The 18,833-nt window shown below is 39.7% G+C and overlaps 1 protein-coding gene across 2 annotated transcripts in view; it reads left to right on the plus strand.

Moving 5' to 3' along the window:
• The window catches only part of CSMD1 (CUB and Sushi multiple domains 1), a 1,903,837-nt gene that overhangs the window by 1,799,566 nt on the left and 85,438 nt on the right, over positions 1-18,833 (plus strand). For both annotated transcript variants that reach the window (XM_082715632.1, XM_082715633.1), the window contains exon 50: positions 8,341-8,526. In XM_082715632.1, the coding sequence (XP_082571758.1) occupies positions 8,341-8,526 (186 nt within the window). The remainder of the gene's footprint in view (positions 1-8,340; positions 8,527-18,833) is intronic.

Here is an 18,833-nt window from a genome sequence, read left to right on the forward strand (position 1 = left end):
CCAAAATACAGATGGATGTGTGTCACGACGCAGCTGAAATCCTCTGAAGGGGTTCTGAAATATAAAACATAAAATCCAGGCTCTATACCGTATTTCTGAATAACACCTTCTCTAATTACCTCTCAGTCTTTGCTTTACATGGTGCCGCCGTCAGCGCCACCCTGGCCTTTGATCAGTGTTCTCCTGACTCAGGCAAGGCCTCCTCCTCTCCTGAAGGTGCCTTCCAGGACCTCTGGCCTGAGGCATGGTGCTTCAGTACTGAAGCATTAACTGAGGTCCCTCTGCCTTAATTTAAATAACTTTCTTCACTTTTTCCATTTCTTTCAGTACTTGTTCTGTCTCTTTGTAACACTCATTACAGTGTTTTACAGCCAGTTTGTCTCATCAAGTCATAGTAAAATCTCACAACTAGCTTCTAAGGTTTAAGAGGTAAAGGAAAAGCTCGGTTTTATCCACTACCGATGACACCATACTTTGTGCCCATCCTGGCACATAGTAGATAATGAACATTGTCAAGGGAGTGCAGGAACAGGTTGTTCACACTCTGATTGGCAGGACATGTGAAATATATCGTAGATATGCTCCCTGTTCTCCCATTGGACAATGTGAGATCATTTCTATAGATCTATTTGCCTAGAGTGAAAATAATCCACTCTGCTAAACACTGTGTATAAGGGGGCACCACTACTGGTCCCCAAATCCATTTCTCCAAAAAGTCTATCCATTCGTCAGTATGAAGAAGATATTAAGAATACTTATATTTATCTTATCTACTTCACAGAAATTCAGTAATGCTCAAGATAGATCGAGTTGAATACTATCAAATTAGGAGATATTTCTTCTTGGAAGTGATCCAACATTTGTCACTAACAAAATGGCCACTTGGGATACCCTAAAACTCATCACAAAATGTGGCTGAGTTTATTCAGAACATGAACAATGTGAGGAATTAGAACTTTACAGAATGTGTGTTTGAGTAACTATATATGTCATTAGGACATGCATATAAGTTTAGTTAGCTTATCTTTTGGAAAACACATAGAAATCATGGGATAATTCCTCATCTAAATATAACACTTTTATAAGTATTTATATTAATGGGTCTAAAGAAAATTTTATTAAAATGAAATTCTACAAATCCTTGAAAATAACAAAAATATGTACAAAGAATTTCATAGACAGTTACATACCTAAAATTTTCTAATTAATAATTTTCATAAAAATAACATGGTCAGTTAAAGTATTCAGAATTAAAATATAGTGCTGGGGCACCTGTGTGGCTCAGTCATTAAGCATCTGCCTTCAGCTCAGGTCGTGATCCCGGCATCCCGGGATCCAGCCCCCCATCAGCTTCTCCCTCTCCAGTCCCCTCGTGTTCATCTCTCACTGTCTCTCTCTGTCAAATAAATAAAATCTTAATAAAGTAAAATATAGCACTTATACATTATAAACTTACGGTGAAACATTATCTTACTGTTGGTTGCCTCAATTATGAACTATTATCCATATACTGAAATTTAGTGTCATGGTAATTAAAAAAAACACTTTAAAATTATACCTTTGGTAGTATAATATTTTTCCATTTCCCTAAATAAATAAAGTTAATATAATATATTTATTGAGAGCTATGATATTCAAGGCAGCAGGAAGGATGAAAATGTGTATGGATGTTCTGCCCTGTAAGGATTTTTATACCATTAGGAAGTGGTAATAGGCACCATTCGGGTAAGAGGTAAGCATGTAGGGGGAACAGACAGCCAGTGCTGAGGTGATCAGATATTACAGGGTCCATGGTCCATGTGCCTCTTAACTTCTTTGCCATGGCAGACATTACCAATCTATCACAGAACCTTTCTTGCTCAGCCTTAGAGCAAGAAGCTACTTAAAGAGATATTCCAACTTCCACTTCTAGAAACATGAAGTTGATGTTCTTTTCTCTATTTTACTCCCTAAGTACAACTAAAATCCCTGAAAAGTATATTAAAAAATTGTAAGAGAACTCTGAAAGATAGAAAGAAGATGGTAAACTGGTTTAGGATCTCAGAATAGAAGGAATGACTTAGTGGTGGGATTTTTGGGTTCTCTTTACTGGTTCAAATCCCTAACAGGATGCTGGGGAAGCCAGTCACATTGAAACACCAATGGTCACAGGCAGCAAAAAATTTCCAAGAGAAAAGCCTGCCCTACCTGCCCAAAGAACAGGGAATGGACAGCCAGATAAGACAGGAAATATTCAGTCAATAATCACTCTCCATCCAAATCTTACAGAAAAACCAGTGGCCGTACCCTACCACCAACTGCAAAGACCAAATGGAGAGTTTTTAAGGCTCTCTTAGATGCTCCAACCGTCCCCACTGGGTGGTGGTAAGAAGGCTGTGAAGCAGCATCAGTGATGGCACTTGGGAAGCTGGACCCCAGCTCACCTGTTGGTGATGAGCTCCCCTTCACTTCTCTTGCTGGGGTGGTATTACAGGACACATATTTGGAAGTCAGAAATGTGACCACTCCTCAACCAGGACAAAGCCATCATCCCTCTACATGTCAGTGGATGCCATATGGGAACCAGTAAAGAAGTGCCCCCTACTCCCCCAGCTAGGGAAGTATCAGCGGAGACCTGGAAATGAGCTGGAATTCCCACCTTATGCAGCAAAGACCCCACTCACCTGCACTTCTACCCCGAACCTGAAGGTAGAAGTGGTACCTCCCTTCACCTACTAGAATGATGTTAGATAAGGCTTAGAAAAACACAAGACTTAAATAAAAGCCAGAATCTTATGAATGACATAATGTTCACAATGTCCAGGTGTTAATGCAATATCACCTGTCATACCAAGAAATGGGAAGATATTAAACTAAATGACATGAGACAATCAATAGAAGCCAAAGCCAAGATGACGCAGATATTAGAATGCTCTAAGATTCTAAAGCAGCCATCATCAACAATTATAATTTAGATGAGCATTTTATTATATTATGCCTGTGAGTCTACATAAATAATTAAGAAAAAAGGAAGTCTCAGCAAAGAAATAGCAAGTATAAAGAATAACCAAATGGGATGATTAGAACTAAAAAATACAATAATTGAAATAAAGAGGAAAAACTCTCAGTAGATGGAGTCAACAGCAGAATAGGGAGGACAGAGGAAAGTTGCTCTTTCCTCTGAATCTAAGACAGAATGATTGAAATTACTCACTTTAAAAGACAGGGAGAAAATGTGCTTAAAAAGACATGAACTCAGCCTCCCAGAACATGGGACTTAACAAATGACCTAATGTGTGTCATCAGAGTCTCAGAAGAAGAGCAGGAAGATGGAGAAGCTGACAAAGTATTTGGAGAGATATGGCTGAAAGCCTCCCAAATTTGGAAATATATGTAAACCTAACAGATTCAAAAGGTTAAGTGAACCCCAAATACCAGAAACCCAAAGAAATGCACAACAAGGCACATCATGGCAGAATTTTCTCTGAAGACTAAAGGCAAAGAAGGAAAAAAAAAAAAAAAGCCTAAAAAGAAGTCAGGCAGAAACAATGGATCACATATAGGGAAATAAGGATTCTAGTGACAGTAGATTTCTCATCAGAAACCCTGGTGGGTAGAAGGAAGTAGAGCAGCATTTTTTAAGGGTTGAAAGAAAACAACCCAGAATTTTATAGTCAGCAAAAATATTGTTAAGGTCTTTTATCTAAAAGGCTGGTAGAGAATAAGTGACATGATCTCTGTATTATCTGCCCCTAATGCTTATTGGGTATTAAAAAAAATCACTGTTACTTGGGCTACAACATGATTATAAACACAAATCAAACACAGGCACAAATATTATAGAGTAGAGCTAAATTATAGATGGCAATTTGAAATATTTTTCTATAAGAATTATTTTTAAGGAAGATTTTATTTATGTATTTGGGAGAGAGAGAGAGGCAGACTACAGAGGGATAGTGAGAGGGAAAAGCTGACTCCCCATTGATCTGGGAGCCCAACATGGGCCTCAATCTCAGGAGCCTGAGATAATGACCTGAGCCAAAGGCAGATCTGAACTGACTGAGCTGCCCAGATGTCCCTCTTCTATTAGAATTCATAGTTTATATTTATATTTATATATACATATATATGTTTGTGTGTGTGTATATATATATATATATACACACATATATGTATTTGTGTATGTATGTGTGTGTATGTATATGTATATCTTTGTGTGTGTGCATATATATATATATATATATATATAGTGACATGCATATACATACTTTTTTAAAGATTTTATTTATTTATTTGACAGAGATTACAAGTAGACAGAGAGATAGGCAGAGAGAGGGGGAAGCAGGCTGCCTGCTGAGCAGAGAGCCCGATGCGGGGCTCCATCATGACCCGAGCCAAAGGCAGAGGCTTTAACCCACTGAGCCGCCCAGGCACCCCTATAAATTTTAATTGATAGAAAATTCTTATATGCTTAAATTGTATACTTAAAACCCTTCATAAATCCATTGTCTGCATTGGAGGGCTGCATTCTTCTTCATCATGCTTTCGGCAGAGGGATTTGCAATGTTCTCTTGTCACGCAGGTCCTCTTCTGTACCTCTTAGCACATCCTGTTCTTCATAGAGCATTTCGTGAGCACTTGTCCCTGAGCTTATCAGTCGTCCTTCATTTTTGTTTATGCTCCTTTCGTATTTGATGCTCAGCTAGTTTTTTGGTTGTAAACCAGGTACCTATCAGATTTCCTCCATGTTCGGTTTCAGATGTTTTTATTTAAACATATGTCTTACCTTAACCAGGAATCCCTGCTGTGGGATACTATTTTTACTCTAAGCTTTATGGTAGGGGGATTGATCTCCCTCTGGGTTTGCCCAGCCTTATGAGTGGGGTCCAGATAATGAAAATGTAGAGATTCCATTGTGAGATAATGGGTGGGTGAGCTAAGGGATTGAGCGTATGAAGCAGGTGTTCAAATAAGTGGACAGTGCTTAGCCGCCAAGCAGATCAGGGCTGTGTAGAGAAAGAAGTGAATTAAAGAATGTGACCACACTGACTGGAGGAAGTTTGTCAGGACAGCTACAGTGAAGGTCACTTCTCCTGGGCTTCTCACCCAGAACCTACACACATTTAGCTTGAGATGTGGGCATTGCTCGAGGGGACTAAGAGGATATCAGGGCATGAGAATCACAAGTCTAAGGTGATAGTCAAAGCCCAAGAATCACTGAGCTTTTTTTTTTGAAGGGAAAAAATGGAGAAAGAAAGAAAAAAGGACAGCAAAGCGGATGGTGCCGTGTTGAAACTTGAGGGGCCGTAGAAAGAAAGGATCCCTGTTAGTTACAGGAACAGTCATGTAAAGTGGGAAAAAAATCAGAGAAGCATTTAAACCTACAAAGACAAGAATGGCTACCGTTTGGTCTTAAATACATAAGAAAAAGAAATCCCACATAGGTTTCATGTTGTAAAAGAGGAATAGGGACACTGCACAGTGGAGGAGCTCTTCCACTTCTGTATTTGAAACCAAAATGTTAAATATTTCATGATATTTAATGGAAATAAGCTGATTTACTACTGACTTCCTCTGCCTCTTTGCTCTCTTTAATAAAGAGATTACAAGGAGTTTATCCTGTCAACTCGTATTTTTCTTTACAAAACAAATAAATATAAATGATGATCATGTATATAACTACTACTGCTAATACTAATAATGCATTCCTATTTATTGGATGCCTACATTGTATGAACCCAGTGGTAGTTGCTCTGTATACATTATGTCATTTACTCCACACAATTCTCTCTGAGGTGGCCTTTATTGACCCGAAAGCAATGAGACAACTTTCATTAAGCCTTTTAACTGAAATCATAGAGCTGGCAAATGTCAGAGACACAAGCTAATATAGAAATCTGACTTTAAAGTGAGATTTTAAGGGATGGGTAGGGGATTGTTCACTTAGGTTGGCAGGAACTATAATGTTATATTCGTATAGTTAAAAAAAATGAAGAAGATTTATTCCCTTCAGCTATAATAAAAGTAAGAACCTTCTGCATATTTTGAAAGTCATATGCATTTAGGTCATTGGCCTTTAAAAAGTGATCTTAAGAATATCTGCCACTTAGTAATCATAGAAAACTTTTAGAAGGATGAATAGATGAGACAATACTAGACATTAATGGGAGGCTCCTTCATCCCATGAACCTAAATTTCTAGTCTGTAAGGGTTATGCCATCTATCTTCATTGAATCAGAAGTCTGAGAATGTCGTGGTTGATTGATGGCCAACCTTTTTGTAAGCCCCACCAAACAGCCTACTGTTAAGACAGTCTAGAGAGGCCAAACAAAGATTCCCTGCTGTTGATCAGATGACAGAAAGTGGGTCTCCTTAAGTCCTTGGAATCAGGGTTCATGTGTGAAATAAGCTTCCAGATTTAGCAGAAGTTGTTAGAAAGCTTTTCTGTTTTGGCCTCCAGGGTATGAATCCCTTTAAGGTAGGGTTTCATGGGTATTTGCAGAATGTTACCTGCCAAAGAAACGTTATTTCATTTGACGCTCACCCCAAATGAGAGCTAGAGGGTAGCTGGGCTCTAAGCATGTTTCAGCAAGGAGCGAAATTTAGGTTTGTGAGAATGAACAAATGATTGAATGAAATCCGAGAGGAATTGGAAGGAAACAAGGGATGGGTGATGCCAAGAGATCCAGTCACAAAGGACATTCACTGCATTCAATAAATTAAGATGAATGTTTTGCAGATGCTCAATACATTGCCTCAATAAAGCAATGGCTTTGGAAAGCCAGAAGTTAATAATTATTTTAAATACTTGGTCCAAAATCATGTCTATATGTCTGAATTTTTATCCCCTATCTATTGCAAATGTTTATTAGAGTAATATATATTACATATGTATTATATATATGTATGTTTTAGACAGTTGAAATAACTTATTAGACATTTAAGCACAAAAGAAATGTGAGTACTTGGACTTTCCAGAAGTTTCATCTTTATCAGCCTCGTAAACATTGTTTTAGCTCTCTCATAATTTTCCATTGTATTTATTGAAGGTTGTGCTAAAGAAACAACAGAACAGCCAAAGACGCAGAGTGAACCTTGGGTAGTTCATAGGGCTCTCGTAGGATTCGAAGGTGGCCTCGGGAGTCGCAGGTCTGCTCTGTGGCCCCTGTTCTACGCAGAGTCCCTCTGATTCCGTGGGCGAGTCGTTTTCTCCTTCTGACCCTCAGTTTTCTTTATCTGTAAAACTCTAAGTTTATATAAAGTCATTCAACCTATCTTTTCAGCTCTAACAAGCTACATGTGTTTTTTTTATTAGAATAACGTGGAAACATTTTAAATGACTCAAACTTAGAATCCACGTGATGAATAATATGTTAAATATCGATCGCATACCCGGAGGCCAGTTCTCTAGTTACTGGAAAAGTTCTCTTTGACAAGGACAGCTGGACTCGGTTTGTGTCGTAGGGAGTGACGCTCCGTCTCTTGGTCCTTCTTACTGTTTTCTGTACTGCAACTTAGAGTCACGTCCCTTGAGATGTATTTTATGTCAGTTTGTTTTGTTTTGTTTCCTTATATCTCATAGTAGAAGAGTCTGGATCAGAGCTAGGAAATTGAAGAAGGCGGTGTTTACCCTGACCTCTCCCACCACCTTCCTGTCGCTTCCCTCCTCCCACTCTCTCGCCTGGCCTCACCTGAGAGCAGCCTGCAGAGCGCTGTGGTCTCTGCTCTGCGTGCCTTCCCCTGCTCCTCCTACCTCCTCCTCCTCCTCCTCCTTCCTCCTCAAGGGCTTGTGCTCTGACAGGTAATTTATAAAATAACACATACTATATTTGTAGATGCATCAATGATCTTGGCTCAGTGATCTGCATTTTATTAGAAATGCCTGGGGCTTCAAGGAAGAGGAGTCATGGGGGGAGGGGAAGGAGCCCGTACGGGGAGGTTAGACGTCGGCGTCAGTTCTGATTCCTGAGAGATCTCCGCACCGAGGCATCAGTAGATTTTGCGATGGTAGAGATGCTGTTCCCTCCTTGCTTTGCAGTATTAGATGAAGTAGAAAGCACGACCCTTCGGCATCCTGAGCGTGGCCGTCCGAGAAAACACCTCAGTGGGTTTCAACGGTTTCACAGCAGTCAGACTTCTGGGATCCTAATCACACAGATGCTCTATTCTGAGCAGTTTTCCATGGCTTCTCATCAACCCTCAAGATCCTTAAAACATTGAAAATGTGTCCACTTATCCCACACATGAGAAATATAAATATGTCTCTGCTCTTCTATGCACTGGCCATGAACCATAGCAATGGAGCAACGAAGTGTCATAACATCTTGTAAGAATAACTGTGTTTCTGCCATTTCTTTCCAGCTGTGTCCTGTGGAATCCCCGAGTCCCCAGGAAATGGCTCATTTACAGGCAACGAGTTCACGTTGGACAGTAAAGTGACCTATGAATGTAACGAGGGCTTTCAGCTGGAAGATGGCCAGCAAGCGGTCGCTGTGTGTCGGGAAGACGGATCATGGAACAACACTGGGAAGCCTCCCACGTGTAAACGTGAGTGTCCAGGGCCTTTGCATATTATCCTGGCAGATTTAATTTGGAGTGAGATTCATGGGTGAGAGCCGTGAAGTACAGAGACCCTCTTCTATAGCAAGTGAGGCCCTGGTCTCTTGCATTGTGGTGACATTAGAGCCAGTCTAAATTTGAAATAGCTAAGAATAAATGGATATAGAAACAATAAGATAAAAAAAATAAAACCAGTCTATTCCCCAGAAAATGCTGCAAACATATAAGAGAAGCTCAGCCTTCTTGAAAATTGGTCAGATAGAATCACATCGGTTCCGTCAGGATCGAGACCCTATGATTTATGCAGCAAACCTTGGCCATGCTGTCACTTTCAGTTTGGTTAGATGACTTCGAGAGGAGATTGAGACATATAGCTTGGCGTAGTTTCCTATGCAAAATATTACGACATAACGTGAGTTTCCTATCCGCCTCCCAACTCTTTATAAATTCCTTGAGGTTCAAGCAGTGCTTTGCTACTCTATACGCAATACATGGGTGTTCAGTAAATGAGTCGCTGATTTTGAAGAGCAAGTTTTCTGGAAAGTTCTTTAAGGTATATTATAGTATTCTTAAAAGGATCAGAAGTTTGGGCTCGTGCTTATACTGTAGTCTTAAAAAATAATAATAAACTCCATAATGCAGAGCCAAAGAGAGCAAAAGTTGACACACACACACACATAAATGCATACAAAATGTACACCAAAATATCTTTGTATCTATATTAAAACTAGCTTCAAACTGGAAGTACTCTATTTAATTTCTAAAAATTGAAAACTATATATTTCTGCATAAACAGTATTTTTGCTCTTATGATATTTGAAAAGTGTTTCCACATGGTCTTATAAAAATAGTTATAAAACTAGTTTATTGACCTCTTTTTATGTGTAGCATTTTGGTTATGTTAAAATTATTTGAACTGCTTAGCTATGAGCACATAAGTGTTTACAGAACATGGTTGACTTCTCTCCATAGTTCTTGTATTTTGTCATCATTTTCATCTATTTTTTTTTTAATTTTGCAGATAACCATTGCTTTTCCTGAGAGGCAGTGAGGCCTCTCAACAGTGGGACACTGTTGAGACAATAGAAATATTTCTCACTTTTTTATTTAATAAAGAACTATTTTATTATAATTAAAAATAATATAGGAAACTAGAATAACAAGATATATTGGTAGGTTTTTAAGTTCAATCCTAGATAAATTTTTTCTCTCAAAATGAGAGCCTAACCCCACAGATGTCAATAACATTGTATGTTTTGGCTCTTTATAATGAAAACAATTTTGTAGGCATTTAAGACACCGCTCACTTTGCACACAGCCTAGAGGTTGTTATGAATAGTCCTGGTCAATGTAAGGTGTCTACCTCGGGCCATATGTTTCAAACAATTTATCTCCTAATCTCCTGACAGCTCTAGAAGGAGGACACACACCACCTTCCCGATGAAGTGAAAGCCACTTGTTGGCAGAATTTGGGTTGAATTCCATTCTCTCTAGTTCTTAATCCTGTGCCCTTTTCCTAACGCCGTGGTTTGGCGCTCTGGTTACACATAAAATCATGTGTGGAATCATTACTAGTGTCCAGATCTGACTCTCAGAGATCCTGAGTCAACTAGTCTTGGATGGAAAGCAGGCGTCAGTGTTTTTGTTTTAAGTGCTCTGGGCGCTATGCTTAAAATGTCAGGTATGCGCTAGGTCTTAAAGGGAAAGCCATTTAAAATTTGTATAGCATCTGAGAAAGATAGGATAAGTGACAAGGTAACTGTGTAAATGACGTAAGTGCAATTTTTATTCTTACATCCCTTTTTAAAAATAGACTTTGTCTCTTAGAACAACCTTAGGCTTATAGGACAAATGAGCCGGAAGGACAGAGACCTCCCGTTACTCTGTCCTTCCCATTGGCACCAGCCCCCCAACAAGTGGAGAGGCTCATTTTTACAAGTGATGATACCCCGTTATCACCCAAAGCTTGGCTTACAGAAGGATTCACTCGGGGCGTCATACATTCTGTGGGTTTGGGCAGATGGGTAAATATGTATATCAACCATTACAGTGTCTACTTATATTTCCGGTGCCCTAAAAATCTTCCTCCTCTGCCTGCTATCTGCTCCCCCACTCCCCTCCCCCCAATACCTCGTAACCATTAATCTTTTTCCCTGTCTCCATAGTTTTGCCTCGTCCAGAAAGTCCTATAGTTAGAATCATGCGCTATGTACCTTTTCAGAATAGTTCTTTTCACTTAGTGACATGCATTGAGGGTTCCTCTATGTCTTTCCATGGCTTGATGGCTTATTTCTTTTTGGTGCACAATATTTTGTTGTCTGGGTGGACCACAGTGTATCCATTCCCCCAACTGGAGGAGAGCTTGCTTGCTTCCAAGTGTAGGCTCTTATGAATAAAGCTGGTATGAAACATTCGGGTGCAGGTTTTCTGTGGACACAAATTTTCAACTCTTTTGAATAAATACCAAGAAGTGTGACTGTTGGGTCATATGGTAAGAGTATGTTGAGTTTTCCAAACTGGCTGTGCCGTTTTACACCCTCCCCCCAACAATGGGCGAGAGTGCCTGTGCTCCATACCCTCATCAGCCTTCAGTCTTATCAGTGTCCTGGACGTTCGCTGTCAAATATGCGTGTAGGGGCATCTCCTTGTTGTGCTAACCTGCATTTCCCTGGTGGCATATGCTGGGAACCATGTCTTCATGTGTCTATTTGTCATTGGTCTACCTTCTTGGGTGAGGTTTATATGTAGGGCTTTTGCTTGCTTTTAATCAAGATGTTTGCTTTATTGTTGAGCTGCAAGAGTTCTTTGAAAACTCTGGCTACCAGTTCTTTAACAGAGATGCTTTCTCCAAGTGTCTCTGGATTGTCTTCTCATCCTCTTGAGGGTCTCTTTCTGTCTTCTCGTTCTCATGATGGTGTCTTTGAGAGCAGGAGTTTTCAGTTTTAATGGAGTACAGGTTATCAATTCATTCTTTCATGGAACATGCCTTTGGTGTTGTCCTTAAAGAGTTATTTCCCCATTAAAGGATCACTTAGATTATCCCTTGTGTTACCTTCTAGGAGTTTTCTACTTCACATTTGGGTCTTGATCCATTTCAGAGTAATTTTGGGGGCAGGTGTAAGGACTGCGCCTATCTTCATCTTGGTGTGAGGATGTCTGGTTGTTCCAACACTATTTATTGAAAGTCTAGATGTGCTCCTTTGCCAAAGATCGATTTACTATGTGTGTGGGAGATTTAATCTCCTGCTCCATCTCTGTGCCTTGTTTTTTTCTTTTGTTGCCAGTATCACAGTGACTTCTCACTTTTGTTTTTATTTGGTTAAAACAGAATACAAAATGACACTTTTTTTCAGAATGTTTTTAAATGAATGCAAAAATTTAGAAACTTAATTGAAAAAATATTTCCCATTTTCCTACAAAATCAATCTTCTTTTTGGTTGTCAATATTTCTAGGGACATAATTGATTTTACTAAAAATGCCCTGATGAACACAGATACTTCATGATTTGTAAAGCTATAGGGAAGGCTTCAAAGCCATCATTTTTCAGAAAGATAATCCAGCTTATTGGGGATCACATATAGTCTCAGTGGTGTTTTTATGGCATTTTATTTTAACCAATAAAACGTTATCTTTGGATTAATGAAAGGCTATTACTTCAGATTGAAACAAAGAGCAAGAACTGTTAGTGTGTCACTGTAGTGTTGAATTATTTCATCCTGAACACATGCTGGACAGAATGCCTTCTGTACAAGCCAAACTCTTTTTTCTGTATGAGCCATATTTAAGTGTTAAGGCCATACCTCATTGGGTTAAGCAATTATGCACACCTGGATTTTTAACCCTGCTTTACAGCTTGGCCTTCAATGGAGAATGCCAGTGCAAGTGGTTTCTATTTGGCAATGAACAAGTCACCATCATAAAACTCCAACATAAAGAGCCAACTATGTCAGATTAGGAGGAAAAGAGGCACGATATAGCTTTCCATGTCACATGTGCCTGTGCTACATCATTCAGCTGCAATAACAATCCATGTCACATGTGCCTGTGCTACATCATTCAGCTACAATAACGAACCTGCGGAGAAACTAGTGCTGTCCTTATCTTACTGATTAAAAAATAATAATAATAACTGAGATAGCCCATGTCTGCAATTTGCAACCAGGTAAACGTGATTGGTCATTATAAAAACACTGAGGCAAGCATTTCATTGCACCGAAACTGCCCTGTTGGAGGTCCCCTGCTGCCCCAGGCAAAGCTATATGGTGACAGTGATGGGTAGGTAGGGATGCTTTGGGCATTTTGAAAGCACAGCAATTGTGTGACACTCCCAGAACCTGTCTGGGGACACAGACAATACACAGAGTTTTTGTAATAAAATGGAAAATCAGCCCCAAATTTTCTAAATATTAATTGAAACTTTCAAGTATTTCTTGTCTCCTTATTCTCCATTAGATTTCACAAAAGGGAGACATAGATATTTTGTTTAAGTTCTTTGGTATTCCGAGACTGGAAAACCTATTTAACCTTGGTGGTGTGGTGTTTACTTCACTTAATTTAAATTAAAGAAATTGCACAGAGTAAGCATAAAAGTTTGTCTCCAGGTCAGAAAAATTTGTTTACTATGGAGCTCTGAAATGCGAATTTCCCCCAGGCCAGTTCCTCTGTGTACTTTGTTGACATGACAGGATTTTGTTTCTTTGTTGTCTGCAGTGGCATGTAGATCACTACCTGGACTCTACAGAGAAAGGAAACACTTCTGCTTTGATACACAGTAAATGTAAATGGTAAATAAAATGGGTTGGTGTGGCCCACAGGTTTACTGAAAGGAAGGCTGTAATAAATCACTTTTTCCGTTTGCACATCTCCCGATCAGGCAGATCTCCCAGGCAAGTGCCTGAGGCTCATTTCTTTTCATTTTAATTATTTACTGAGACTGAATTTGGATCATTGAAGATATGATTCATGCCAGTGGCATAATAGAATGAGGGAGGCTCTTGGTATTAATGTGTGGGTTTAACAGTTTGGCGGAATGATGAATAGGCGTGCATAATATACTCTGCATTTAGGAGAAAGCAAAACCATTAAAACTGCCTTCTAAGGAGAAATGAATTTGAAGTCCTAGTCCTAGTGTATAGGTTTTCTTTTGTTAACCACCGGTGTTAGTCAGTGAAGCAATTTCATCATGGATAATTTGTCAGAGACCTACTATGCAGACCTACAGACACTATGAGCATGTTACCTGATCAAATGCAATGCCTGTGTGTTTTGGGAAAGGAAGAATAAGTTAAAGCCATACCAAATAGCTTTATATGACCCGTAAATAGCTCAAACATAGAAAAACTAAGATTAGATATAAACAAATTATCTAGTTACTTGGCTAGTTATCTGGGTATGCATCAGCATATATGTAGGTAAATACATCCATCTGTATATAATCCATTTTATAACTATATATGCACATATAATCAAATATACACTTGTGTAAAAATTATTAAAAAATACACACCTGTATGTACATGCAAAATGCCTGCATGTGTATTCATGCATGTGTATCACACACTTAAAAATAGAGGTATGTAATATATGTGCATATTTTATATGTATATATTTATATTAAATAAATGTATATATATATATCTGTAATGCTCATAAATATAAAATAATATTTTATATAAAATGTTTTGGGGGATGTATATTTATCCACGTAGTCCCTTAAAAAATGGACTAAAAATTGCTTACATGTTGTCTCTATGGGTTACCCTCATTTTCAGAGTAGAATGCATGTTATACTTCCCATATTACACCTTGACAACATCGTGGCATCCTAAATCATGTCCCTGAAGCCCTGTGTTGTGTAGTCAGTTCTCTGTCTGGCATCATTGAGTTTCCACTGTGTGTCAGGCACTGTCATAAACATTTGATATGCTTTCAATCTTTGAGTCCTAAATTTAACAGACATTCGAGGCACTATTATTATCCCCATCACGCAGACGGCAACTGGGGACCCCGAGAAGTGGAAAGCTCCCCAGGGTCGCACGGTTGGACCTTGGCGGAGTCGGACTGACGGTGAGGCGTCCGTCTGGCCTCGGCCCTTCCATGCGTGTCGCCGGGCCGGGCATGCACGTGTGGCTGCCGTGAAGAGCCTGGCCCGCCGACACTGTGCATTTACAAGGGAACTTTGGTTAAGATCTTAGCAAACTTGATGAAGAACAGTCCAGTTCCCACCTGATCTAAATACATAACCTTTGTGTGCATATGTATTTAAAAAATACATACAAAGCTAAAAGGAAAAGCAAAGGAGATGTCTATGTGTGAGTTGTGGGAGGTATAAATCTATCCTTGTCTTCCAAGTGTGTTTGTTACCAGATTCGGAAAGATGGCCGGACCAGGAGGTCGGATCAGAGCCAGACTCCCCTGCAGCGCCCCGTAGTGCTGCACTGCCCCACGTCCAGCCCGCCCTGTTTGGGCCCGGGTCTGCTGCAGGGGAACAGAGCCGGCAGGTGCATGGGAGTCCGTCTGACAGGGTTCTGATGTGTCGGGGGAGCCTACACACAGTTGAGAAACGTCTACTAGAAGCTTGGCTGGTTTCTGCTCCTCGATGTCGGGACACATTGCTTTGTGGGGCGGGTTGTGCAGCTCTGTGCGAGGCGAGGAGGCACCACGGCCCGCCTGCAAAGCCTCTTCCCGGCGGCCATCAAGTAGTGCCCACCTCAGCTACGGCACCTTCTGCTGGGATGAAACGTTTTCAGGCTACACGGCAGGCCGTGCGCCCTTGATCCTGTGGCTGAACATGTTCTGAGATCTTGATGCTCTGTTGGAGTTCAGATATCATTTCAGATTAGATTCAGTCCTTTTCTTTAGAACAAGCTGGGTTTTACTCTATGATTTTTCTGCTTCTTTGATTTGCAAAGATTGGACATGACTTAGTCCAGCTTTTTGTCTTTTAACTAGAGTTGTGAACAGATTCCCCTTGGCTCCTTGGTAAACATGAGAAAGAAAAATTTGTCCTTTAATGCTCAGTAGTAAATCTGGGTCTTGCTTTGTGCAGGTCATTTATCTTCCCTAGGAACTGGGCTATGTGAGTTACTATTGTTTCATCTTTAAGAGACGAAAACACTGCACAGAAGGTGCGCCTGTCCGTTTGGCTCATGCCTGCATCTTTATAATGACTTGTCGGAGGATTCTCACGGCCCCTGTCAGACAAGGTGTGAAGACACTGTTTGTTTTTGTTTTTGTTTTTATGACTGTTTTTTTTTTTTAGAACTAAACCAATTTATTGAGGCATAAATAACTTGCATACACCCCCGACTCTGTTTCATCTCTAGTACATTTTAATACATAACTTTCATATATTTCTTTTAATTTCTATTTAGTTTTGAGAAGTTAAAAATAACCATTTTTATTTCATAATTGTTGTCTAAAATATTTAGTGTTAAGATTCTTTTTAAATACAAATTTAATATATAAATACCTACATCTATTTACCATCTATGTTAAGACAGAAAATCCAAAGACAGGAAATCCTTAAATCTCTGAAACTTGATTTATCATCAGCAACTCTCTGCAGTCATATTGATGGTTGTCTCAACCTCAAGAGACTTTGGTCAGGATTAAATAAAATTAATTCCTGCCACCAGTCTTGAAATACAGTAGATTCCGCCCTGTGGAGATGGTCAATGGAAGTGTATGACTCTTTTTTAATTGCTGCCGTGTAACCAGAGCGCCTCATGAGCAGGAGAGGTTTCCACTCTTTCAGGCTGGATAGTTGAGTCTTTTCCCAGCCAAGTAGCCTGAGGTGTGTGCCCGGCCAGGCAGGCTGCTCTCTGCTGACCAGGGCTCTGTTCCTTGTGTCTTGCTCTAAAATGCTTCTACACCTGGTTCAGGCACAGAGAGAGCATGCACTTATTGAAATGCAAAATAATCCTGAAACATTGAATTTGTGCATGTGTGTTACACACACACACACACACACACACATATATATATATATATTTATTTAGGAATTAATATATTGAACACAACACTTTAAAGGTCATCCTGCATATTCTGTACATAACTAATATTCTATTCTATTCCATTGAATGATGAAGTTTATTAATTTTACTAAATATAGGTATATGGACCTTTTAACTTTCATATGATGATTCTAAACCTAGAGTATGGGAAGATAGGAAGCATAGCACAGACCCCTAGCTCTATGAGTTCTTGAACTAAATCGCCCCACAGAATGATGTGATGCTGGTTCTTCTGAATGTTTAATCACGTACCAACCAAAAATAATGTTTCCATTCATCTGTCACCCGTACTGAAGTTTTTTAAAGAAGAATGTAACTAGATGCCATGTGCAATATTATGCGTTGAATTATAAGAATTTAGAAACAATTTAAACATTGCTAGAAGGCAGTTTTCAGGTCTCAAGTTTTCGAGTTGAGCCCCTTCTCAAGCGTGGTCATGATGTAACACGTGATCCTTTGTGTGTGGAGTCTTCATGGAAGGAAAGCATGTGCGTGCAACCTTTATTGTACTGACATCATAATTTGTTCCGTACTGACATCATCAGAGTGCCAGAGTCAGAGGACGTAGCTGACCCTTTACTCCCACTGGCCATGCCTTCTTACACACGAGCTTCCCAGGCGCCTTCCTCATCCTTTCAACAGCAAAGTGCCACCAACGTTCTGGAAGCATCCATGGCTGCCCACTCTTCTTTTATCTTCTCCTTCAGGTCTCTGCCAGCCTGTATCCAGAGCATTAATGGTTGAGGATCTGACCAATAAAGCAGGGATCTTCAGCCATTCATACAGCATTTCCTCGTGGCTTACATTAGTTGAATGACCACGGGCATAGACCCCAACTCCTAGTTTGTACTGTTTATCTCCATAATAGAGCTCAGGGGTCTTTGGGCAGGGTCCTGGCCCTGCTCTCATGGCACTAACTGTGCTATATATACAATAATTTTAAGATTTAGGGTCACATTCATCATAACCTACAATTACCCAGGAGACATTGTTAGACTCTTATTTAAAACAATGCAAGGAGGCAGTTTTCACTAGGGGAAATGGGAAAGAATATTTAAGCAAATGCATTAAATATTTTTGAGCAAGCAATTTTCTTTCCCCAAAAACTCTAAAGATGTTCCTAATTATAGGAACTTACTAGTAGCTGGCTCAGTGTTGACTGTCGGTGCCTACTGAAACCATGACCTTAGAAAGTGGGGCTAATAAAACGGTGACATCAGTGTTGTGGATTCCTTTGTTGGAAGTGCAGTCAATGACATTGTGAAACACCGAGATTTTGTACTTTTAATCTTCACTTAGATTAGCAGCACCATTTCATCCTGTCCAGGGGGTGGTTTAGACTCATTTAGTATAATTAAAAATAAGCCATTCAGTAATTGAAAAAATAGCTCTACTGGCAAACCTAGATTATAGAATTACAAAAAAATTCTGAAGCATATTTCCCATTATCACTACATGGATGAAGTCAATCCAACACTGGTCTTGTTTTCTTATTGAGAACAGATTTCCTGGAAGGTGTTTACACTACAGTAGAGTTCGAATATTAGTTTTTTGGCATAGCTACAGTCAGTTATGTAAATGCTCTAGGGTTCAACTTGACTAAGATATATTTATTAGGACTAACATAGCAGCAAAATCACAAGAAGACCGGGACAGAAAATGTCTGATCTCAAGAGGCTTTTGGATGAAGTTCATAACTGAAAAAGGCAGTAGTCAACAGAATGAGAAGTCCAGCAATCTCAGGGTCAGAATATAAGAATGTTCAGAGGTTTCAGATTTAGTCAGGAACCTTGGAGAGGGGGTGGGTAGGAGCTCTGAAGTGTTTGGACATTTTTGGTCTGAGGGTGAAAAGTTGATTGCTCTCAGGTGACCCATAAATTACCTGCTAGAAGTTTGCTTTTAAAACTCCATGATTTTGCTCTTTATTAATTTGCTACTCTTATTCTATTTTTAAAGATTTATTTATTGATTGAGAGAGAGCAAGAACACAAGCAGGGGGAGGGTAAGAGGGAGAGAGAAGAGGACTCCCTTCTGAGCAGAGAGCCCGATGTGGGACTTGATCCCAGGACCCTGGATCACGACTTGAGCGCAAGGCAATGCTTAACTGACTGAGCCACCCAGGCGTCCCTCACCACTCTTATTCTAAATAACACACACTAAGCATTTGGTTAAAATCTGATATAACGAAAATCCAAAACCAAGTTATTTCCTTAAGAATCCCATACTCTCAATCCAGTCTTTGTCAAGGGGCTTCCTACCACAGCGATGTTGAAACTGGA

The sequence above is a fragment of the Mustela nivalis genome (genome assembly GCF_964662115.1).
Source record: "Mustela nivalis genome assembly, chromosome: 20".
Lineage (NCBI taxonomy): Eukaryota > Metazoa > Chordata > Mammalia > Carnivora > Mustelidae > Mustela > Mustela nivalis.